At 60.4% G+C, this 19,350-nt stretch overlaps 6 protein-coding genes across 6 annotated transcripts; 3 read left to right on the top strand and 3 right to left on the bottom strand.

The window, feature by feature from the left end:
- The first annotated feature begins 280 nt into the window (after positions 1–280).
- On the top strand, positions 281–2,967 carry THITE_2121818 (uncharacterized protein). The gene has a single exon (XM_003656695.1). The coding sequence runs from the start codon at positions 358–360 to the stop codon at positions 2,725–2,727; it is 2,370 nt and encodes a 789-aa protein (XP_003656743.1). The 5' UTR covers positions 281–357; the 3' UTR covers positions 2,728–2,967.
- Positions 2,968–3,228: 261 nt separating this feature from the next.
- On the top strand, positions 3,229–5,148 carry THITE_2056559 (uncharacterized protein; the record flags this gene model as incomplete). The annotated part of the gene is made up of 2 exons (XM_003656694.1): positions 3,229–4,479; positions 4,681–5,148. The coding sequence occupies 2 exons, from the start codon at positions 3,229–3,231 to the stop codon at positions 5,146–5,148; spliced, it is 1,719 nt and encodes a 572-aa protein (XP_003656742.1).
- Positions 5,149–5,683: 535 nt separating this feature from the next.
- Positions 5,684–8,853, bottom strand: THITE_19726 (uncharacterized protein; the record flags this gene model as incomplete). The annotated part of the gene is made up of 5 exons (XM_003656693.1): positions 5,684–5,752; positions 6,108–6,347; positions 6,519–7,547; positions 7,749–8,273; positions 8,350–8,853. Coding segments are annotated over 5 exons (2,367 nt in total), but the record flags the coding sequence as incomplete, so codon positions are not given.
- Positions 8,854–12,533: 3,680 nt separating this feature from the next.
- THITE_122778 (uncharacterized protein) lies at positions 12,534–15,138 on the bottom strand (the record flags this gene model as incomplete). Its single annotated transcript, XM_003656692.1, has 3 exons — positions 12,534–12,641; positions 12,985–14,305; positions 14,465–15,138. 3 exons carry the CDS (start codon positions 15,136–15,138, stop codon positions 12,534–12,536), a joined length of 2,103 nt encoding a protein of 700 aa, XP_003656740.1.
- Positions 15,139–15,575: 437 nt separating this feature from the next.
- Positions 15,576–17,281, top strand: THITE_2121815 (uncharacterized protein). The gene is made up of 5 exons (XM_003656691.1): positions 15,576–15,707; positions 15,823–15,864; positions 15,930–16,465; positions 16,529–16,925; positions 16,977–17,281. The coding sequence occupies exons 1-5, from the start codon at positions 15,650–15,652 to the stop codon at positions 17,057–17,059; spliced, it is 1,116 nt and encodes a 371-aa protein (XP_003656739.1). The 5' UTR covers positions 15,576–15,649; the 3' UTR covers positions 17,060–17,281.
- On the bottom strand, positions 17,254–18,623 carry THITE_114899 (uncharacterized protein; the record flags this gene model as incomplete). The annotated part of the gene is made up of 4 exons (XM_003656690.1): positions 17,254–17,430; positions 17,487–17,530; positions 17,582–17,619; positions 17,725–18,623. 4 exons carry the CDS (start codon positions 18,621–18,623, stop codon positions 17,254–17,256), a joined length of 1,158 nt encoding a protein of 385 aa, XP_003656738.1.
- Positions 18,624–19,350: the final 727 nt, after the last annotated feature.

The following is a 19,350-nucleotide window of genomic DNA, read 5'->3' as shown; positions in this document are numbered from 1 at the left end:
CAGCGCCACCGCCGTCGTTCAACTTCAAGAATAATAATGCGCAAGCCGAGCTTATGTCTCGGTACCTTGGGACTCAGTTCCCAGATGTCGAGAACCGAGCTCTTATCACCTGAGGTTTGGGCTCGACGATAGCAGTGAGTGAGCGTGGCCATGGCGGCGTCGACCAGCGAAGCGGGCTACAACGCTCGCGTCGAAGACTTTCGAGACGTCGAGTATCCCATGCTGAATGGTAATTTTGCCCGGCCCTATAACCTTACGAATGATGCCATCCTTCCCTGAACTTGGGTGCTTACTCATTCACCCACAGGGTCTGTCTACCTCGACCATGCGGGGACGACGATCTACGCCAAATCCCTGATGGAGCGGTTCGCCAGGGACATGGCGTCCAACTTGTTTGGGAATCCGCATTCGGCCTCGGCCTCTTCCCAGCGATCCACAGCACGGATAGAAGACATCCGGTTGCGCGTGCTGCGCTTCTTCAATGCGGACCCGGCCGAGTTTGATCTCGTCTTCGTGGCGAACGCTACGGCTGGCATCAAGCTGGTCGCTGATGCCCTGAGGGCGTCTCCCGACGGGTTCGACTACGGATACCATCAAGCAAGCCACACGAGTCTCGTTGGTGTCAGGGAGGAGGCTCGAAATAGCCTTTGCCTCGACAATCCGCAGGTTGAGGCGTGGCTCGCGGGGCGTTGTCCATTCCAGGATAACAGCGAGGGCCGCCCTGTTCTTTTTGCATATCCTGCGCAATCCAATATGGACGGGCGACGATATCCCTTGAGCTGGGCAGAGAGGCTCCGTTGTGGGTCGAGGAGGACGTACACGCTGTTGGACGCAGCGGCGCTGGTCTGCTCATCCCCACTCGACCTCAGCCGCGCGGACGCAGCCCCGGACTTCACCGTGCTCAGCTTTTACAAGATCTTTGGCTTCCCGGACTTGGGCGCCTTGCTTGTCAGGCGGGAAGCAGAAGACGTGTTCGAGTCGAGGAGGTATTTTGGTGGAGGAACCGTTGATATGGTGGTCTGCTTGAAGGAGCAGTGGCACGCTCCCAAGCGCCAGTTTCTCCACGAGCGTCTCGAGGATGGAACGCTTCCTATCCACAACATCATAGCCCTCGACGCGGCCTTGGATGTGCACAAGCAACTCTTTGGCTCGATGCGTGACATTGCGGCCCATACCTCCTTTCTGCTCAGAAGGCTCTATCGAGGGCTTCAGTCATTGAGACACGGAAACGGCGAACCGGTCTGTGCTCTCTACTCTGCGCACGCCGATGGGACTGAAATGAGCGCCGCAAGTGGCCCCGTAATCGCCTTCAACATCCGCAACAGCCTTGGCGCTTGGGTTAGCTTGACCGAGGTTGAGAAGCTCGCTGTGTTAAAAGGGTTCCACATCCGCACCGGCGGCGTTTGCAATCCTGGCGGCATCGCCTCGGCCCTGGGCCTTGAGCCGTGGGAAATGAAGCAGAACTTTAGCTCTGGATTTCGATGCGGGACCGAGAACGACATCATGGCTGGGAAGCCCACTGGTGTGATCCGGGTTAGTCTTGGCGCCATGAGCACGATCTCGGACGTGGACAGTTTTGTGAACTTCGTCGCCGAGTTCTATCGGGATGTCTCGCCAGCATCGAGGATGTCAAAACCGATGCCACAGCCTCAAAGTACACCGCGTCTTTATGTTCACAGCATATCCATCTACCCAATCAAGAGCTGCGGCAGCTTTCAAATTCCTCCTGATGTGGACTGGGAGGTCAGGCCCGAGGGGCTCGCGTGGGACAGGGAATGGTGCTTGGTACACCAAGGTACCGGCCAGGCATTGAACCAGAAACGGCATCCCAAGATGGCTCTCATCCGGCCGCGGCTTGACTTTGAGCGCGGGGAATTGCGGGTCAGATTCGCAGGCGAGGTTCCCGCTCATCTCCCTCAAGAAGTCAGCATACCGCTCTCCAAGAATCCTTCGCTCTTCCACTCCCCAGTTGCCCGCTCGAGAACGTCCCGGGTGTGTGGCGAGGAAGTGGAGGTGCGGACCTACTCATTATCGGAGATCAATGGCTTCTTCTCCGACGTGCTCGGTGTGCCCTGCCTGCTCGCCCGTTTCCCACCCGGCGGCCAGGGCAAAAGCATGAGACACTCCAAAGCTCACCTCCAGAAACATCAAGTGTCGCTTCCCCATCCATCCCGGGGAAGCCTTCTTCCAGGCTCCTTCCCACCCTCCCCGCCAGACTCGGACACGGAACGAGTCGTCTCGCGACGCATCCTTCTCTCCAACGAGAGTCCCATCCTCGCCATTACGCTGCCCAGCGTCGACGCGCTCAACCAAGATATCCAAGCCGCTCAAGCCGACTCCGCCAGAAAAGTCTCACCCGCCGTCTTCCGCGCCAACATCGTCATTGGGCCGGATCCAGGTCACCCCGAGGGTCTGCCTCCGTACGCCGAAGACTCGTGGTCGGGCGTCCGAATCGGCCGGCAGCAGCACGGGTTCGAGATGCTCGGCGCGTGCAGGCGGTGCCACATGGTCTGCATCGACCAGGAGACGGCGGAGAAGAGCGAGGAGCCGTTCGTGACGCTGTCCAAGACGCGGAGGTTTGATGGCAAGGTGTTCTTTGGGGTGCACATGTGCTACCATAATAGCGTGGCTGATCAAGGCGGCGGGCCGGGATTGACGGCGGAGGCGCAGTTCCCGACGGTGCGGGTGGGCGATGTGGTCGTGCCGGAGTGGCGTCGCGAGGAGTAAATTGTCCGGCAAAAAGCAGGCGTCAAAGTTCCCGCCTGAGTCAGGCTGCTACTTGTGGATCGGGTTAACTTGGCTGTGGCTCATTCAGACAAGAGACGTGGCAAAAGCGTGCAGATGAACGAGGGGGAAGTGGTGGTTTTGGGCATAAATAACGAACAGTGGCTATGCAATTAATTGACCAGGCCCTTATTCCGTGCCAGCGGTCATCTCACGGAATTCCAGCGAGATCAGCAGGCTGAGAGACCACATCGGCAAGTTCCGCTTCGCAGCCACCAGCTGAGAATTCGGAGAAATTTTTTTATCTCGTTTGCTTTGTTTGCCAGGTTATCTTACTGTCAATAAGCATTTAGTCCGCAGCGTACAAGCGCTGCAGGCAGTTGCTGCCTATTCCCTTTTATCTGTTGCGTTTCGTCCGAGGTTTTGTGGTCGACTTACACCTTTGGTCGGATCATTCCTTCCCTTCTTGGAAAAATACTAGAGTCAATTAAGTTGGCAAGTGGGATGGCTGCCCCCGCTTCCGGAGCCGGCCTCGGACCCGGATTCGACCACGGGCACTTCAACCTCGGCGCGCATCACCAGCGGCAGTACCGCGCAGCCTTCCACGCCGCAGTCGCCGCCGGCGAGCTCAGGCCGCTGGTCTTTCCCTGGTCCTTCGTCGGCAGCTTCTTCCTCCCGCTGGTGTACCTCAGCATCCCGCACACAACCCGGCCATGGCTGTACCGCATGCGCTGGCCTGTTGCCGCCGCCGTGGTCTTCCTCAACGTCCGTCTCCTGCAGACGACCTCGGCCGCGAACGAGGCCGTGGCGTACGCTACGGGACTCATCGCCGTGTGGGGGACCATCTGGGCGCTGCGGCTGCTCATCTTCACCCGTCCGCAGTGGGATGCAGCGAGGGTGGAGCGCCGGCCGCGGACGCGGAGGCAGAACGAGAATGGCGTCTCCAACGGAACGGAGAAGAAGCCAACGGTCATGGCACCCCTAGACGAGAGCGTCGCCGCCGCGCTGCAGCACTGCGAGTACATCTGGCAGCCGTTCCCGGCCACGGCACCCTTCCTCACCCGCCTCGGCTGGACCGCCGACCTGCTCACCTCGTTCCGCGGCGCAGGCTGGACCTTTGCCGTGCCCTCCATCCCGCACCCTCCTCCCCCCCACGCCTGCGCCCTGCACAACCAGCCTTCCTCCTCCTCCCTCCACCTAGCCCGCCTCGACCTGACCCCCCTCGCCTCCCGCACCGGCACCCCGCGCAGCCCCACCTACCGCGCCTTCCTGCGCTCCCGCCTCCTCCACCTCGCCCTGTCCTCCCTCACCATCGACCTCCTCACCATTGTCATGCGCAGGGATCCTTACTTCGTCTTCGGCCCGGCCGCCGACGGCGAGTACCCATCCACCATCGCCACCACCACTACCACCACTACAGCCGCCGCCACAGCGCTACCACCGTTCCTAACCGCCCTGCCCTGCCCGCGCTTCACCATCCCGCTGCTGCGCAACCTCGCCGCGCTGGCCGGCATCCTCGCCGGCCTGCATCTGTACCCGGCCGTGCTGCAGCTCGCGACCGTGTTTCTCCTGCCGGCGCTGCTGCCAACCACCACGTCCACGACCACGAGCACGACGACAGCGGTGGAGCTGTGGCGGCACCCGGCGCTGTTTGGCGGGTTTGGCATCTGCGTGCTCGACCGCGGCCTGGCCGGGTTCTGGGGCGGGTGGTGGCATCAGCTGTTTCGCGAGGGGTTTGTCGCGCCGGCGCGGTGGGTTTTGGGGCGTTTTGGGTGGGAGCACGGGCGGAAGGAGAGGAGGAGGAGGAGCTGGGATGGGAGGATGGGTAAGGGGGGAAGGAGGAGCTCGTATGGGGGTTGTGCTTGCGGTGGTGGTGGGTGTGAGAAAGAGTTGCTGCTGCAGCTGCAGGAAGAAGACGGGAAAGTGAAAGGGGGCACTGCGGGAAAGGTGAAGAAGACAGCCCCCCGTGGCCCGCTGGCCAAGGCGGCCGAGCTGCTACTCGCCTTCCTGCTCAGCGGGCTGCTGCACGCCGCGGGCGGGTACACGGGCGTGGCGGCGCGCGGCAGGGCGGTGGTGTGGACGCCCGTGGCCTTCTTCGGGCTGCAGGCCGTCGGCGTGCTGCTGCAGGGCGGCGCGTGCGCGCTGCTGAGGCGGGGAGGGATCCTGGTGCCGGGCGTGACGCCCCGGTGGCTGCGCAGGGCGGGGAATCTGGCGTTTGTCGTCCTGTGGCTGCACCTCACCTGCTGGGGCCTGATCGACGACATGAGCCGGGCCGGCCTGTGGCTTTTTGAGCCGGTCCCTGTGTCGCCGCTGCGGGCAATGGGGTTCGGGCCGCCTGGCGAGTCGTGGTGGCGGTGGGACGGCGAGTATGGGCTGCGATGGTACAGCGGGCGCCATTGGTGGGAGAGTGGCATCCGCCTGTGAGTGAAGAATGCTGCCTCACCGGCCGTGTACAAACAAGGAGGGTGTGTTCAAGGAAGTCTTGGACATGGGACATAGAGGCTGGGAATAACATTAGTAGAGTTCGTTATCTTGGGCATATGCTATGGAGATTTGGAGTTGGGGGTAGAGCATGAGAGCATCGGGCGTCTGAAGCCTGGAATGCCGTCACTACCTTAGAAATACTAATACCAAAGTATTCATGGTTGGCCAGCCTCAGCATTACTACGATGTTTCCTATGGATGACGGTTATTCCAATGCAGCAAAACAGCAGAGTAGAGCAGTCATATTCAACAGCTCTTCCGATTACACGAAGTCCTATATCCTACCCCGCTGGCCAGAGACCCAGCAACATATGAGAATTACGAGCACTGGCTCTCCTCGTCCTTAGCCCATGTAATCCAGAAATCACCCCATCATCTAGGCATCGCCATTATTACCGCTTCCCCCGGACGTTGAAGCGAATCTACTACCACTGTCCCGAACCTACTACCACTGCCCCGACGGGTCCATCGTGGTATCGACAAACGACTTGAAGCTCAGCTGGCCCGTCTGCGGATCCGTCGTGAACAGCATATTGATCGTATCCTCGAAAACCAGTCAGTCAATCAGTCGATATGTTGCTTGCCCGGCCATCTGAGCCCCGTCCCCAACCTCCGTTGATATCGTCGAAGAGAAAAACGAACAGAACAGCCAAGAGACCATCGAGGCATTGTCAATCAATGGCTAAAGAGAAAAAATAATGGGAACTCACCCAGTCGATACCATCCACAACACTCATCCCCTGCGTCGTCACCGACGCCACTGTCGCCGCTCCCACCCCGCCATTTCCATTTCCATTTCCACCACCCGCGCCCGCACCCCCATTACCATTACCACTACCATTGCCATTACCACCCCCACCAGCACTGCTACCGCCACTGCTCCCGCTACCGCTACCGACGGCCTGCCCGACCAAGCTGGCCCCGTTCCCGCCCCCGTCGCTGCTCCCGTCCCCGAACCGCCGCTGCTGGCCCGCGACGCTGCCGCCGTCACTGCTGTTCTCTGGGCTGCCGGGCCCGTTGTTGTGGCGCGGCGGGAGGCTCCAGAGCGCCTCGCCGTTGGTCACGCCGGCGAAGACCATTGGCGGTTGGGATGGTTGGGGTGGCTGGGGCGGCGGGAAGGATACCTGCTGATGCTGGTGCTGATGCTGATGCTGGAGTTGGAGTTGGTGTTGGAGTTGGTGAGAATGAGGGTGCGGGTGCGGGTGTGTTTGTGGCGCTGCTGAGAGTGGGAGCGGAAGTGATGGGTGCGGCATCATCATGCCCATGGGCAGTGTGGACGGGTGGTGAGGGAGGGAAGGAGAAGGGGGCACGAGAGCGTTGATCGATCCCGGGACAGGCGGTGGTGGTAGCGGTGGCGCGGTCGTTGGCATGCCGGGAGGGCACATCAGGGACTCGGTCTTGAGCCCCGGCATGAGGCCCACGCTCGTCGGGTGAGGAGGAGCAGGCTGTTGGGGAAACCGGGGCGGCGGCCCCTGAGATTGCGCCAGGAGAGACAGCGGTTCCGGCGGCGCCGACGGCGGCGGCGGAGATTCCTTGACAGCCTGCTTGCCAGGCACGGCGCGGCTGACTGCCGTCGGCGCGCGGACCCTGCGCAAACCCATGTAGAGGCTCGTCTTGCTCATGATCTCGGTCAGGATCTGCAGGATCTTCTGCTCCCGCGGCGCGTTGGGGTCGAGTTGGAAGACCCAGTCGAGGCAGGGCCATATCCGCTCCGGCCGGTGATTCGGCCGGTAGTAGATCTCGGTCGCCAGGAGCAGAGCAATCTGGTATTGCTGGTAGGCGCCGAGGTACCAGGCCCAGTCTCGAAACATGGGGTTCGACTCGAGACGGATCGCGATCTCGATGATCTCGATCCCGCTCATAACCAGCAAGCCGTTCAGTCTGTCGGGCAGCGGGTTCGCCGTGTTAGAGTGAAACGGGTGCAGGACCATGACGTGGAGCCGGTAGGTCAGCAGCTGCATGACCAGCTTGGCGTACTTCTGTATCGGCACGCGGTCGTTGAGCCACCGGCTGAACCGCTCGAACATGTGCTTGCGGAAGTTTTCGACCTTGGAGAGCATGGCCGTCAGCGTCGTCCGCCGCATCTCCAGCTTGCGCCGGTCCGTCCAGATGGTGCGCATCATCTCGTTGATCTCGAACCGAATGATCGGCAGGAGCATGGACGTCCACTTGTCGGCCGGCGTTGGTAGAGCCACGGTCTGCGCCGTCAACTCATCCTCCTCACAGTTTACGGGCATCTTGGTATCGTAGTCCTCGCGCCGTATGGCGGGTTTCGGCCCCTGGGCCTCGCACGTGCGGATGTCGAGGAAGCACAGTTGGTGCCAGACCAACCGTCGGACCTGTGTCTCCAGCGGGGTCAGACCATATGCCGAGCCGTCACGGTGAAGCCCCATGCACTCGGCAATCCTGACGGCGGCTCCGACAAGCACCGAGTGTGCTCTGGACACCTCGTCCCGGCAGAGGGGGAGCTAGTGCCTGTGTCAGCCTGCCTGAGAGCTGGAGGGAGGAAAGTCTCGTTGTTTCTCTCTCGCTGCACTGACCAAGTACATGATGAAGGCCTGCAGAGTCTCGAACCTGGTCGTGCTCAGGAACTTAGCCTTGCTCAGCGCCGTCTCGGTACCTATCTTCATGTGGAGCACCAGCTGGGACTTATTGCACTCCTGATCCCGGCAGAAGGCGTCGTCTGCGCCAACCGCGGCGCTGAACCAGGCAGCAAACACAACTGCCTGTACCGAGGGGCGAGGCTCGATACCGTGATTCACGTCGTCCCAAAAAGAGTCGTACAATCCCTTGAAGGACGGCCAGTGGACGCATCGGGCGATGGGGTGGACGGCCTCGAAGTAGCGCTGGGTCAATTTGTGACCAAACGCCTCTGCCGGCAGGAAGCTCAAGAACTCCGGCGACTGCGAAGACTGGCCAAAGAAGAGTCCGCTGGTGGGTGGAAGATACGATTCGCCGGGCTTGAGAAAATCTGGGAGGTCGGGAGCATCGGGCGACCCGTCGCAGCCGAATGCGCTCGGAGCGCCGAACAAGTGGCCGTGGGCATCGGCAAGTCCAGCTTGTATCTGTGCATCAGCGCCCGTGGTCAGTTAAGCTCAACGGAGGACGACGTTCATCATGCTGTGCTCGCGCCCTACATACCTCTTCCGCAATGCGCGGCCTGTTCAGGCCGCCAATGCGCTCCGTAATCCGCATCTTGCCGACGCGAATTCCCAAGTCAATGAGGTCGTCGGCGCCGTTGCCGTCGGAGTAGTCGTCGTACGTGAGGTCGAGAGCCACCATCGGGGTGATCTGCAGGTCGCGCGCGTCGCCGAGCTCGGCCTCGACGTCGTCGGCCAGGAACCTCTGCTGGTGCGCGCGGGCGCCGTCGCCACGGCGGCCGGGGCTACTGCTGCAGCGGGAAGTAGCTCCCTTGGCTACGTCCCGCTCGAGTTGCCTCTCTAGCGACCCGACCTGCTCCTTGATCTCGGTCAAGCGCTGCTGGCTGGCCTCGTCGAGATTAGGGCCCAGGTAAACGCACTCCCTCAGAAATCTTTTACAGTTGTGACATGGCTGCTTCTTCTCGCACTTGAGCTTGCGGCGTCGGCACTCAAGACACGACGTGATCATGCGCATCCGGCGGCGGATGGGTTTCGGGGAGGTTGGACGGACGGCAGCGGGCCCCAAGATAATAGGCTCTTCTTCCCCCTGATGAGATCTGCCTGTGCGTTCTCCTTCTCCCTCTCCGCCTCCTCCTCCGCTGCCTGCCAGCCCGCTCCCTACCGGTCCCTCTGGTCCTGCTCCTCCTCCGACGCCTCGTAGAGTGGCTTCAATCGAATCGAAGCCGGGTGTAGACGTGGTGGCTGTTCCGGGTACGCTGGGTCTTCGCATCCCCGGCGGCGGTGCAGGGGCGCCAATCCCAGCAGAACCGTGAGGGCCGCTGGGACAGGGTAGCATCTGAACGGTCTGATGCGGCGGAGGGAGCGCGTAGTCGCCCTGCTCTTGGAGCGATGGCGGGTGCGGGGGATGCGGCCAGTAGTTGGAGGCCATGACATCCGGGAGGTGGTGATTAGTGCCCATTGCTAGGGAGTTCGGGGGGGCTGGGAAGAGAGAGCTGCGAGGAGATGGACCAAGGACGGCCGCTGGTAGGCCAGATCCGCAGATGGTCAAGTCAAGGCAGCAGCGAGAAGCAAATGAGGGGCTGCAGGGAGACCGGGACGAGTCGAGGAGGCGAGCGTGTCCGAGTTTGCGACGGTGTGGTTGTTACTGCCTATGCGTTCGAGTCAGGGTATAATAACGAGGTTGAAGTGCGTAATGAATCTCGCGTTTCGTTCGATCGTGACTCCAAGCGCGGCGAGAGAAGGTGGGAAGGAGGACAGAGAGACAGAGATAAAGATAATGCAGGCAGCAGGGGACGGGGTCGGGCCGGGATGGCGGAGGCAGGGATCGAGCTTCCGACTTAAATAGATTGAGTTCCAGGAGGGTGCTTGGAGTCGCTGCGCGTATACGCAGTACCAGGTAGTTTGGATGTACCTACCACACACACACACTGTAGGTGACCGTCCTATGCAGGCGAGGCTGCTTCGGTGTGGGGGGTGCGGTGCCGACGTCGCTCCCCTCTCCCCTCGAGACGGCCCGTCGCTGGTCGCTGGAACTTGAACGTGGACCGGAACTCGACCGAAACCTCGGCATCACATAGTTAGGCCAAATCTCTGTTGGAGTTGCAACGTCCACGATGCTTCTCCCTTCCTGCGCAAGCGTTGTCTTCTCTCAGGTCCCCTCGCCCCTTGCCCCTCGCCCTTCGACCTCATCTTTGCTTGTTCGAGAAGCTGGCAGGTCCCGTCATCTTTGGCGGACGTATGGCACGGCATCACGAAGGCTTCGGGCCTTATTCCACAATAGGAGCACGAGGCAGCCGAAGGTTGTTCCGTACTGTAGAGGCCCTGGATCCCCCGTTCCCCTCGTCCGGCAGGTAGGTGCCTAACGCCGTCGGTACCTAGCGAGGTACATAGGTACCTTACTTCGTTACTGTGCTAGGTCAGTAAATTCCCCCCTGTGCCCGTTGGCTGCACCGTGTATGACGCTGGTGTTCTCAAGAACCTGGATGTTTGCATGGGTGCGTGGGCAGAGAGATGCTGTGGCGGAAAGAGCCGCGTTCGGGCCTGCATGTCCCATCTGCAGGTAGGTACCTTCCCATCTACTGTAGTAGTCAAGGCTCAGAGACGGAACTCCTTGGTGCGGCAACTACATGACCGACACAGGTTGTCCCGGGCTGCAGAAAATGTTCTCGATTCCCGGGCGAGGCCTGCCTCGGTTGTGACTCGCTTCCGATTCAGGCTGCAGCCTCTACCAGCCCTGGTTGGAGGAAGGTGCGATGGGAAGGGGTCAACCTGGGACCTCTCAGAGCGCTTTCCATCTTGCTGGGACCATCTTCAGGAGCCGGACCCAACCCGCAGTTGGGATGGTCGGATTGCAGGCTCGCAGCCGTTAAGCCATGCTTATTCCCATCCCCGAGCCCGTTCTTTCCACCCGTTCCAGCCGCGGGTGTTTGTATGCAGCTGAGCTGCATCCCGCTCCACCCAACCATCTCCGACCGATTCCTTGTATGCAGCCCATGGCAGTGTCCAGATGTCTTGCTCTGCGCAAAGCCTGACCCCCGCCAGCGCCGTAGTCCACCCGGGTGCTTGGCTCTCACTCGCTGCCGGACGGTCAGAGACAGTTCCGAGATGGCTGATGCCTGCGTTTTCACACGGTACGTCTCCACGAGCAAACTAGCAGCCGCACCAAGCAGCATGGGTGTTGCGAGAGCTCGGCCCGAAGAAGGGCAAAATGACTACCTACACGGCTCCGTACAGTTGTGTACAAGGTGTGTAGGTAACCACCTTGGTGAAAAAACACGCCCGAGATGCGTTCACTTCATCCTGGATGCCTTGTCCGGCTTTCTTCCTCGATTGTTTGGGTCTCTCCGTCCCACACCCCCGCTTTCCGCACCCTTCATTTCCAACTTAAGTTAGCGGCGGCGATCAGGCGAGTTTAATCGGATTGCAGGGGGGTTTTGTGGGTCCCCAAAGCTTGGCTCCCATCTGCGGGTAAGGTATCCCTTGCCGTTGACCGTTACGAAACGCAGATCCGCCGAGAACGCCATGGCGCCGAGCCGGGCTTTGCAAGCGCAGGTTCGTTCGGAGGGCAGGCAAGTTCTCTGCATCGCCTGACCAGTGATCACTGGCGAGAGGCAGGACTAAGACATAGCTCCGTACAGTTTCCCTTTTTCTTTCGTTCTCGCGGTCCATTGTCCAATCGCCCCCTCACGCATGCCCCTCGTCCGCAACGGATGGGGAGGGATTCAGATTGCTGCGAGCTGCCTGATTGGCGTGTCGCGCGCTCACATCATGTCGTCCCATCAGTGATATTGATTGATCGGGCCGGAGGGTCGCTGCAGCATCGAGATTAGGTCCACCAGGGAGATCGAGCTGTGCTCTGAGCAGGAGTGAGACTGAGACACTGCCCCCTTCTCTTCTTCCCCTTGTCTTCCGCTTCCGCCCCCGCCGGGGAGGCAGCCAGCCGTTCCATGATCTGTATTCCAAGACAGACATGAGGAATGACACGAGAACACTACAAGCGCCAGGAACTAGTGCATGGCGGACGGGAAAAGACGACGCAGGAACCGCCTTCCGATTCCCCGGCGGCGCCAGTTTTTGCGCGTCGCCACCACTGCGCATCAACTTAACCTTCTCCCGCTCTCTCCATTGCGCCACATCCGACAACGTGCATTCTGGGTTGAGCGCAGCTTGCGGAGTACACAGAGGGGCGTCAGTTGCATGACCTTACCGCGCGAGTAGGCGATAAGCAGAGAGCTACTCCTACTTGTAAGCAACGGGCACTACTTGTAGGCAACGGGCAGGCTTCTCCAAGAGGAAATCACCGTCTGTTCCATCCGTCCTACAGAGAACCCCTCCCCTTCCCAAGTGCTCCCGCTTCCCCCCCAAACTCAACCTAGTCCAAACCCTCAAAAACCTCGTCGCTCGCCAGCTGCTGTGGAACGCGACAGGCCCCCCCACCACCCTCTCAAGCCGCCACCCTCTCTGTGTGACACCACAGCGACAGACAACGTTAAGGTTGGCGTGGCCGGCCGTGTGGGCGAGAGTTCAGGAAAAGGGCAGTCAGGAGGAACTCTGGTAGGTAGGTGCCTAGGTAGCGGGGCATCGATGATGGGCGGGCAAGGTGGTTAGCTACCTAGTGCTAGTTCGCACAGTGATGATGACCAGACGGCTGTGGTGTTGCCCGAGATGGAGCCCGCGGTTCTCATACACGGTAGGCATGGCTGGCTCGAACTGCCTTGTTGGAGTCTAGTTTGACAGAGCATTCGGCCCGGCCAACTCTCGGCGCCGCTCTGCGTGGCTTGAAACGGTTTGGCAGATCTTTTTGTTCTCGCTCATTTTGTGCGACGCTGCATCCTAAATGTTGCGCGAGGTGTATGTAACACGCAACATTTGCGCTTGAACGGCTGTTTTGGAGGGGACAACCCAGCAGTTGGCACCCCAAAGGAAGCAGAGCAGATGGCGGGACGTGATTTGTGGGATTTGATTATCTGATATTTGAAGCGACAACATCCAAGGTGATGGCGCAGTACCCAACATGATGGAACCACGTCCAAGCTGTGGTGGTCAAGGATTCCAGGTTGACTCTCAACCTCCCGCGTTACCCCCCTCTGCATGCCTAGCCTCATTCGGCGTTGCCGGCTGCGGTACCCTGCGACTCACGCCGGCGGACTGGAACGTGGCCCCTGTGTTGCGAAACCCACTGCAGCTTCGCTCGCCAGCGCCTGAGCGCCAGGCGACACGACCACGCAACCTCCAGGCCGTGGTGCTTCTCGACCACGCTCAGAAACCACAGGAGCCGCTTCGTCACCCCGGGCTTCTCTTCCCACAGGTCTCTGGTGACGAGGCGATAGAGGGCGAGGATGACGGACTGCGGCACGCTCCCGCGGACCTCGCGGATGAAGAAGTATGCCTGTGAGACGTGGCGGAAGGCCGATCGCTTCGACAGGTGGTGCGCACGGCTGAACGCCTTGATCGCCTTCTCTGCGATTGCTGCTCTGCACGCGCCAAATGTGCCGCGGTGGCGGCGCATCTTCCAGGCGAGGCTCCTCGACCCGAGCCGTGTCTCAAAGCGGTTGACGTCCAGGACGCGCCATATCGTTTTTGGAGGCATGTTCGGATCCATGACGATGTCATCTACGTACTGTTCGAAAACCTTGGGGTTCCAAGTTCGCCGACCGTCCTGAGGCTTGCTCGAGCGCATCCATAGGTCACGGAGCTGGACCGCAATGTTGTGGTCCCCGGACGTGGATGCGAGCTTCTCGAGTATGTGGACTGGCAATTCTGTGGTTTGCGCAATGCATTCCAGTGACTGCATCACCTCGTCCTTGCGCTTCAACCTGGTCAAGAGCTCCCAGGCACTGTGATGGAGCACGTTCCCCAGGCGATTGGACTTTCCGACAGGGAGAGCCAGAAAGAGCGAACCCAGCACCGCAGCTTCACGCATATGCTGCTGTTCACGGTCCCGGGACCATCGTTGGTATCGCGCATAGGTGGCGCGCTTCGAGGAGTCCAGGTACCCTTGACTCGCCCATTGCGTCCATAGCAGCGAGCAGAGCTCAACGTGGCTCAAGGGTCTGACTACCTGCAGCGAGGGGGCCGAAAATGCGGTGACAGCGCCGAACAAAAAATCTTGGCCGACGCCAGGCATATGGGCGAGTGCATACAGCCAGCTGTACCGCAGGGCACATCGACCCTTCGGCAGCGCAGCCTCTGTGCTGAGGGCGAGGCGGTGAGCGGCTAAAAGGAAGTCATCCCGCCCGCCAGAGCTCAAGATCTCAAGTGCTCTGGATATTGCTCTGGCCTGACGTAGATGGGAAGGCAAGGTACCCAGCTGTTTCTGGATGTTGCCAGGTTTGGCGAAAAGGTCTAGCTCCAACAACTGCGTAATTGTGGCATTGTCAGGGCGGCGTTGGGGGCGGCTCCAGGCAGAAAAAATGCGGCCGAGGATAGAGAGAATAGGCTCAGAAACGAGGGTGCGGTGGGCAGCCGGCATCACCGTGACGGCCCTCACTAAAAGGCTGCAGAGCGCGTCGCCGGCAGGAAGTTCAGCCATCACGGAGAGGAGCTTGGTCCAGAATCGCGCATCCAGAAACTCCGGAGAGAAGACCCTGGAAGCTGCTAAGCCGTTGAGGATAGCTTTGCACAATGACAAGGACAGCCGATGACCCAGGGGCGACCCCTTTAGCCTTTCGTCCAAAGCCGCCCAAATCTCGGCCGACAGGGAAAGAACATGTTCGGGCGAAACATCGCCGAGAGCAATGAGTTGGCGGAGCTTGCGGCAGATTTTCTTGGTGTTCAAGGCAAGAGTCGCGTCATCGGCATGCGTGGCGGCCCATCGGAAAGTGTCCATGTCGACGGCGAAGGACCGGGCGGTTGAAGTCGGGGGGATAGGCGGCGAACTGAAATGAGGCACTGCATCGTCCGCGAACGCCGCTGGTGGCTCATCAGCAGCCTCTTGAGGCGCCGGCCGCCGCCACAGTCCACGCAGTACAGACGTGAGCTGGACGGCCATGGGGTCGGTTGGCGGCGGGAGGCTGTGTGCCACGACGCGGTTCGGGGACGGCGGGCTCCAGGTCCATTGCGTCAGGTTCAGGGGCACCGGGAAAGCCCAGGACGGCGGCGTTGGCGGACAGTACCACATGCCGGCGACCCCCATGCGGCGGCGCCCGAGCCGGCGCTGGCTCTCGAGCGGGCCGGGCACATTGCTGCCGCTCCTCCTCCAGGTCCTGGAAACGCACCAGTAGCGGTGGAACGCGCTCGCAAGCACGCCGTCCGTAATCCACACGGCATCTCGCACCGGCGTAATTTGGCGTTGAAGGGCGCGGCGGCACTGCGAGGCCGGGGGGGTCATTCCCGTCATAGCCGTCGTTGTCGTTGTCGTCGTTGTCGTCGTTGCTGCGCGACGGAGGAGGGATCTCGGCTCGGTGCCAGCTCCATCCAGAAAATAGGCGCGTTTGATGCTCTCCCTCTCTTTGCCCGTCTTGTGGATGGAGCTGCCTTCGATATGACCGCAATCGCAGTCTGTCGGGGCCAATCGGGCCGCTGACGTCGACGTCGCGAATGAGTTGCGCTGGAAAAAACCGAGCCCTGCTCGCTTCGGCAGCTTTGATGAAGCTTCAAGCGATCGTGTGCGGCTGATGTGGCTGATGCTTAGCTAACCCACCCAACCAGTGGAATTGGCAGGGGTTAAGGTACCTTGCAGGTGTGGCGCGGCACACTACCTAGCCTGGAAGGTGAGCCGGATGTCGGCTGTCAGGTGCCCCTCGCTTACCCTCCCTCAACATCAATTGAATTGGCTTCCATCTTGGCGGGGGACCTTCCACCTCGAGACCGAGCCCGGAACAAGTCCACCTACCTGAACCATGGAAGAGCACTCATTCCCACCGCTCCAGAACGACCTCCTGTTGAGGGCCGCATGGGGTAAGTGAACGCTGACTTTTTCTTCTTTCTTTCTTTTCTTTTTCTTATTTTAAATTTCGTTTTGATTTGTAGATATCCTTGGTTCAAAAAACGTTTGCTGACATGGCAACTGCAGGCCAAGCGGTCGAACGGCCGCCCATCTGGGTGATGCGGCAGGGTGAGGAGCACAGCCCGGCGTCCTCGCTGCCCTCATGTGCAACACGCCGCTGACACCCGGTGCAGCTGGCCGCTACCTGCCCGAATACCACGAAGCCAAGGGATCCCGCGACTTCTTCGAGTGCTGCAGGGACCCGGAGGTCGCATCCACGCTGACATTGCAACCAATTGAACGCTATGCCGGCCTCGTTGATGCCGCCATCATCTTCTCGGACATCCTCGTGATCCCCCAGGCCATGGGAATGCTCGTGGAAATGGTCGACAAGAAGGGCCCCCACTTCCCCAATCCGCTGCGCAGCCCAGACGACGGACAGTACGCCGCGCTGATGCAGCGCACCGTCGACGTGGCAACGGAGCTCGACTATGTCTACAAGGCTATCACCCTGACGAGGAAGAAGCTGCAGGGTCGGGTGCCCCTGTTCGGCTTCTGCGGGGCGCCGTGGACTTTGTTCTGCTATATGGTTGAGGGTGGGGGGACCAAACTGTTTAAGGAATCGAAGACATGGATTTATAAGTATCCCGAGGAGACCAAGGCCCTTCTGCAAAAGATCTCGGAGCTTTGTGTTGAGTACCTCGCTCTCCAGGTCAAGGCCGGCGCCCAGGTATGTACGAGCATTAAGCGACCCTCATTCTCCCTAGATCTTATGCTGATTGATGCGTGCCAGATCATCCAAGTATTCGACTCGTGGGCCGGCGAGCTGTCGCCCTCTTCATTCAAGAAATTCTCACAGCCTTATCTGGCTTACATTGCCCAGCACCTCCCCGCCAGGCTGAAGCAGATGGGTTTGGAACCCGTTCCCATGGTCGTGTTCCCCAAAGGCGCATGGTATGCGCTCGACGCTGCGTGCGACATGGGATACAACGTTGTCAGTCTGGACTGGCTCCACGATCCGGCCGATGCTGTCAAGGTCGTTGGCGACCGGCCAGTCGTTCTCCAGGGAAACGCTGACCCCGGCGTTCTGTACGGCTCGCATGCTGCCATCACCGAGGCCGTGGCTGAGATGGTAAAGGGCTTTGGCTGGCCGGATCGGAAGAAGGGCTGGATTGTGAACCTCGGGCATGGTGCGTTTCCCATCGCGCTTTCAACCGTGCCACCACACTAACGGGTCACAGGGATCACGCCATTCGTCAACCCGGACGACTTAAAATTCTTCTTTCAGGAGATCCACCGCCTGACCAAGACGGATGGCCAATAGCAGTGAAACGCAATGTTGAGTTCGGAATGTCACGACATTCTGCTCAGCTCAGCATGTGTATTATTATCCGAGAGCGGAATGTATGGTACCGCGGATCTCCAATCCAACCACTCACATAGGATCTCCAACGCTGCTGAGATGCAGTATTGCCCTGAAGCCAGTCAGCGAGATCCTCGACTTTGATGTCGCCCATCTTACCAAGACAGAGTCCAGCTGAGCTTGCCGCCAATGCTTCGGCAAAATGCCTGGCTCCCGGAATTCTCGACGAACACATCGGCCGCCCCCCAGCCGTCGTTCCCGTACTCATGGAGGTATTCGCGCATCAGCCTGCAGCCCAACGCTTTTGCAAGGCCCATGCGACGATATGCTTCCTGGAGTCCGTATAAGCCAAGGAGTCTAGTGTCAAGGCAGATGCTCCAATACATACCTCAACATGTAGCGTGATGATGGTCCCGTCAAGCCCTGGTGTTCCTGTCAGTCTCAAGCAGCCAGTAACAGTCATCCGGATGCTCCCCGACTCACCCATAAACGCCCAGGCAACCGGAGTTCCATCCTTGAGTCTGACACACATACTCGGGAGCATCAACAGCGTTGCCCTGCCACAACCGCGCCTGCTCAGCCCCGTTCTCTCTCCAATATCCCATTCACTAAAGAGAAATACTCACTCCCGCCGCTTGATACTCGTCCGCTCCAGCACCAGCGCAACATCCTCCTTCCGCACCCTGTCCCACCGCATCCCCTGCGGCAGCACCTCAGCGGACGCAGCAGGCAAATCCTCCACCCGAAACAGCCACTTGCCACAATACTCCCATTCCAGCTCGGCCGGGATACTCGGCGACTTCTCCATCGCCACCCCGCGCGCAAGCAAGCCCTGCCGCACCGTCTCGTGCAGCGAGCCCACGAGGACCTTCGTCATCGTCCCTCTCCTCCCCGTTCCCTCTTCTCCTCCCATTTCCTCCACCTCCCCCTTGCTGACGACACCGTTGTTGCCATGGCCTGGCGCCTTTGCCTCAGCATCAGCATCAGCATCAGCATCGGCATCAGCAAGCGCAATACCCCTGACCCGCCGCAGCAGCGCAAGCACCAGCTCGATTCCCTCGCCCTGCTCCTCCGTCTCCACCGCCAACCCGCGCTGGCGGCCGCTACTGCCGCCGCTCCCGTCGTCCCCGTCCTCGAGCGCCGAGCAGTACAGCCAGACCTGCGTCTCGGGCCCGCGCGACAGGTCGACGTAGGCGGCCGCGAACGGCGCTTCTCGCGCTTGGGCTTGCGCTTGGCCTGCCCGCTTGCCGGTAGCATCGCGGCTGACGGAGCTGTTACCGTCGACGCGCTGCGTCGAGAGCTCCTCTTCCTCCGCCTCTGCCTCCTCCTCCTCGCCGCATGCAGTTCGGGGCGCGGCGTAGAGGATGTGGGTGTGCCGGGTGCTGCCGCCGGGGAAGTTGCGGGCGAACTGCAGGCGGCGGAGGACGGGGAGGGAGTAGGGCAGGTGGGACTGCAGGCGGGCGAGGAGGTGTGGGGGCGGGGTGGGGGTGTCGAGGAGGGTTACTTTGGGTTGTGTTGGGGGCATTGTTGATGGCGGTGATAGGTAGTTAGGGACGGGCGGTGATGTGTTGCGTGTCACGGGAAAGGGGTGTGTTGATTTTGTTCTTGTGGTGATGGTGGTGGTTGTTCGTTGCTTAGTGTCGACAGGGTAAGCCTGCTGAGTTGGTGAGTCAGGGGCTGGAATGCTTTTCCTGACCGGGATGACACCATTTCAGGGGGTCTGCAGGCGCGGGTCGGAGGGGGTGGGCAACGCGCAGGCGGCGGCTGTGGGTGGTAATTGTTCAGGTTGGCCTTATTGGCCTTCCGCGCGTGAGATCACCACAGTCGTGATTTCACCACGCAAGCCCTGCAGAGCTTAACAACTCTCACCGGATCCCTTGAGAAATTCGCATGTAACACCCTCATAGCTTCGCCCATAAGAACTCCGTTGCGTACTATGCCATGAATCAACAACCAAAACCCAACCATGCTTTTCAACGCCAATGCCGGGGTATGAGTAGCCGCCAGAGCAAACCCACAAACACCAACCCACCCGACCCCAAAACTGACACTACCGAATACCAATGTCCCAGACCCTCGCCAAAGACCGTTTCCCAGAACTCTTTCTTTTTTTCACTTCTTTCCGAACAGGAAATTCCTCCCCTTCTCAGCCCACCCGATCTGCACCTCTTCCGGCTTTCGCGCCGGCACGGCCACATCCTCATCCTCCTCACCACTCCCACCAGCGCTGCCAGCGCTAGCACCGCTCCCAG

This window comes from Thermothielavioides terrestris, chromosome 5 (assembly GCF_000226115.1).
Source record: "Thermothielavioides terrestris NRRL 8126 chromosome 5, complete sequence".
NCBI lineage: Eukaryota > Fungi > Ascomycota > Sordariomycetes > Sordariales > Chaetomiaceae > Thermothielavioides > Thermothielavioides terrestris.
Note: the sequence above shows the minus strand (reverse complement) of the source record. Positions and strands in the feature narration are given on the sequence as shown.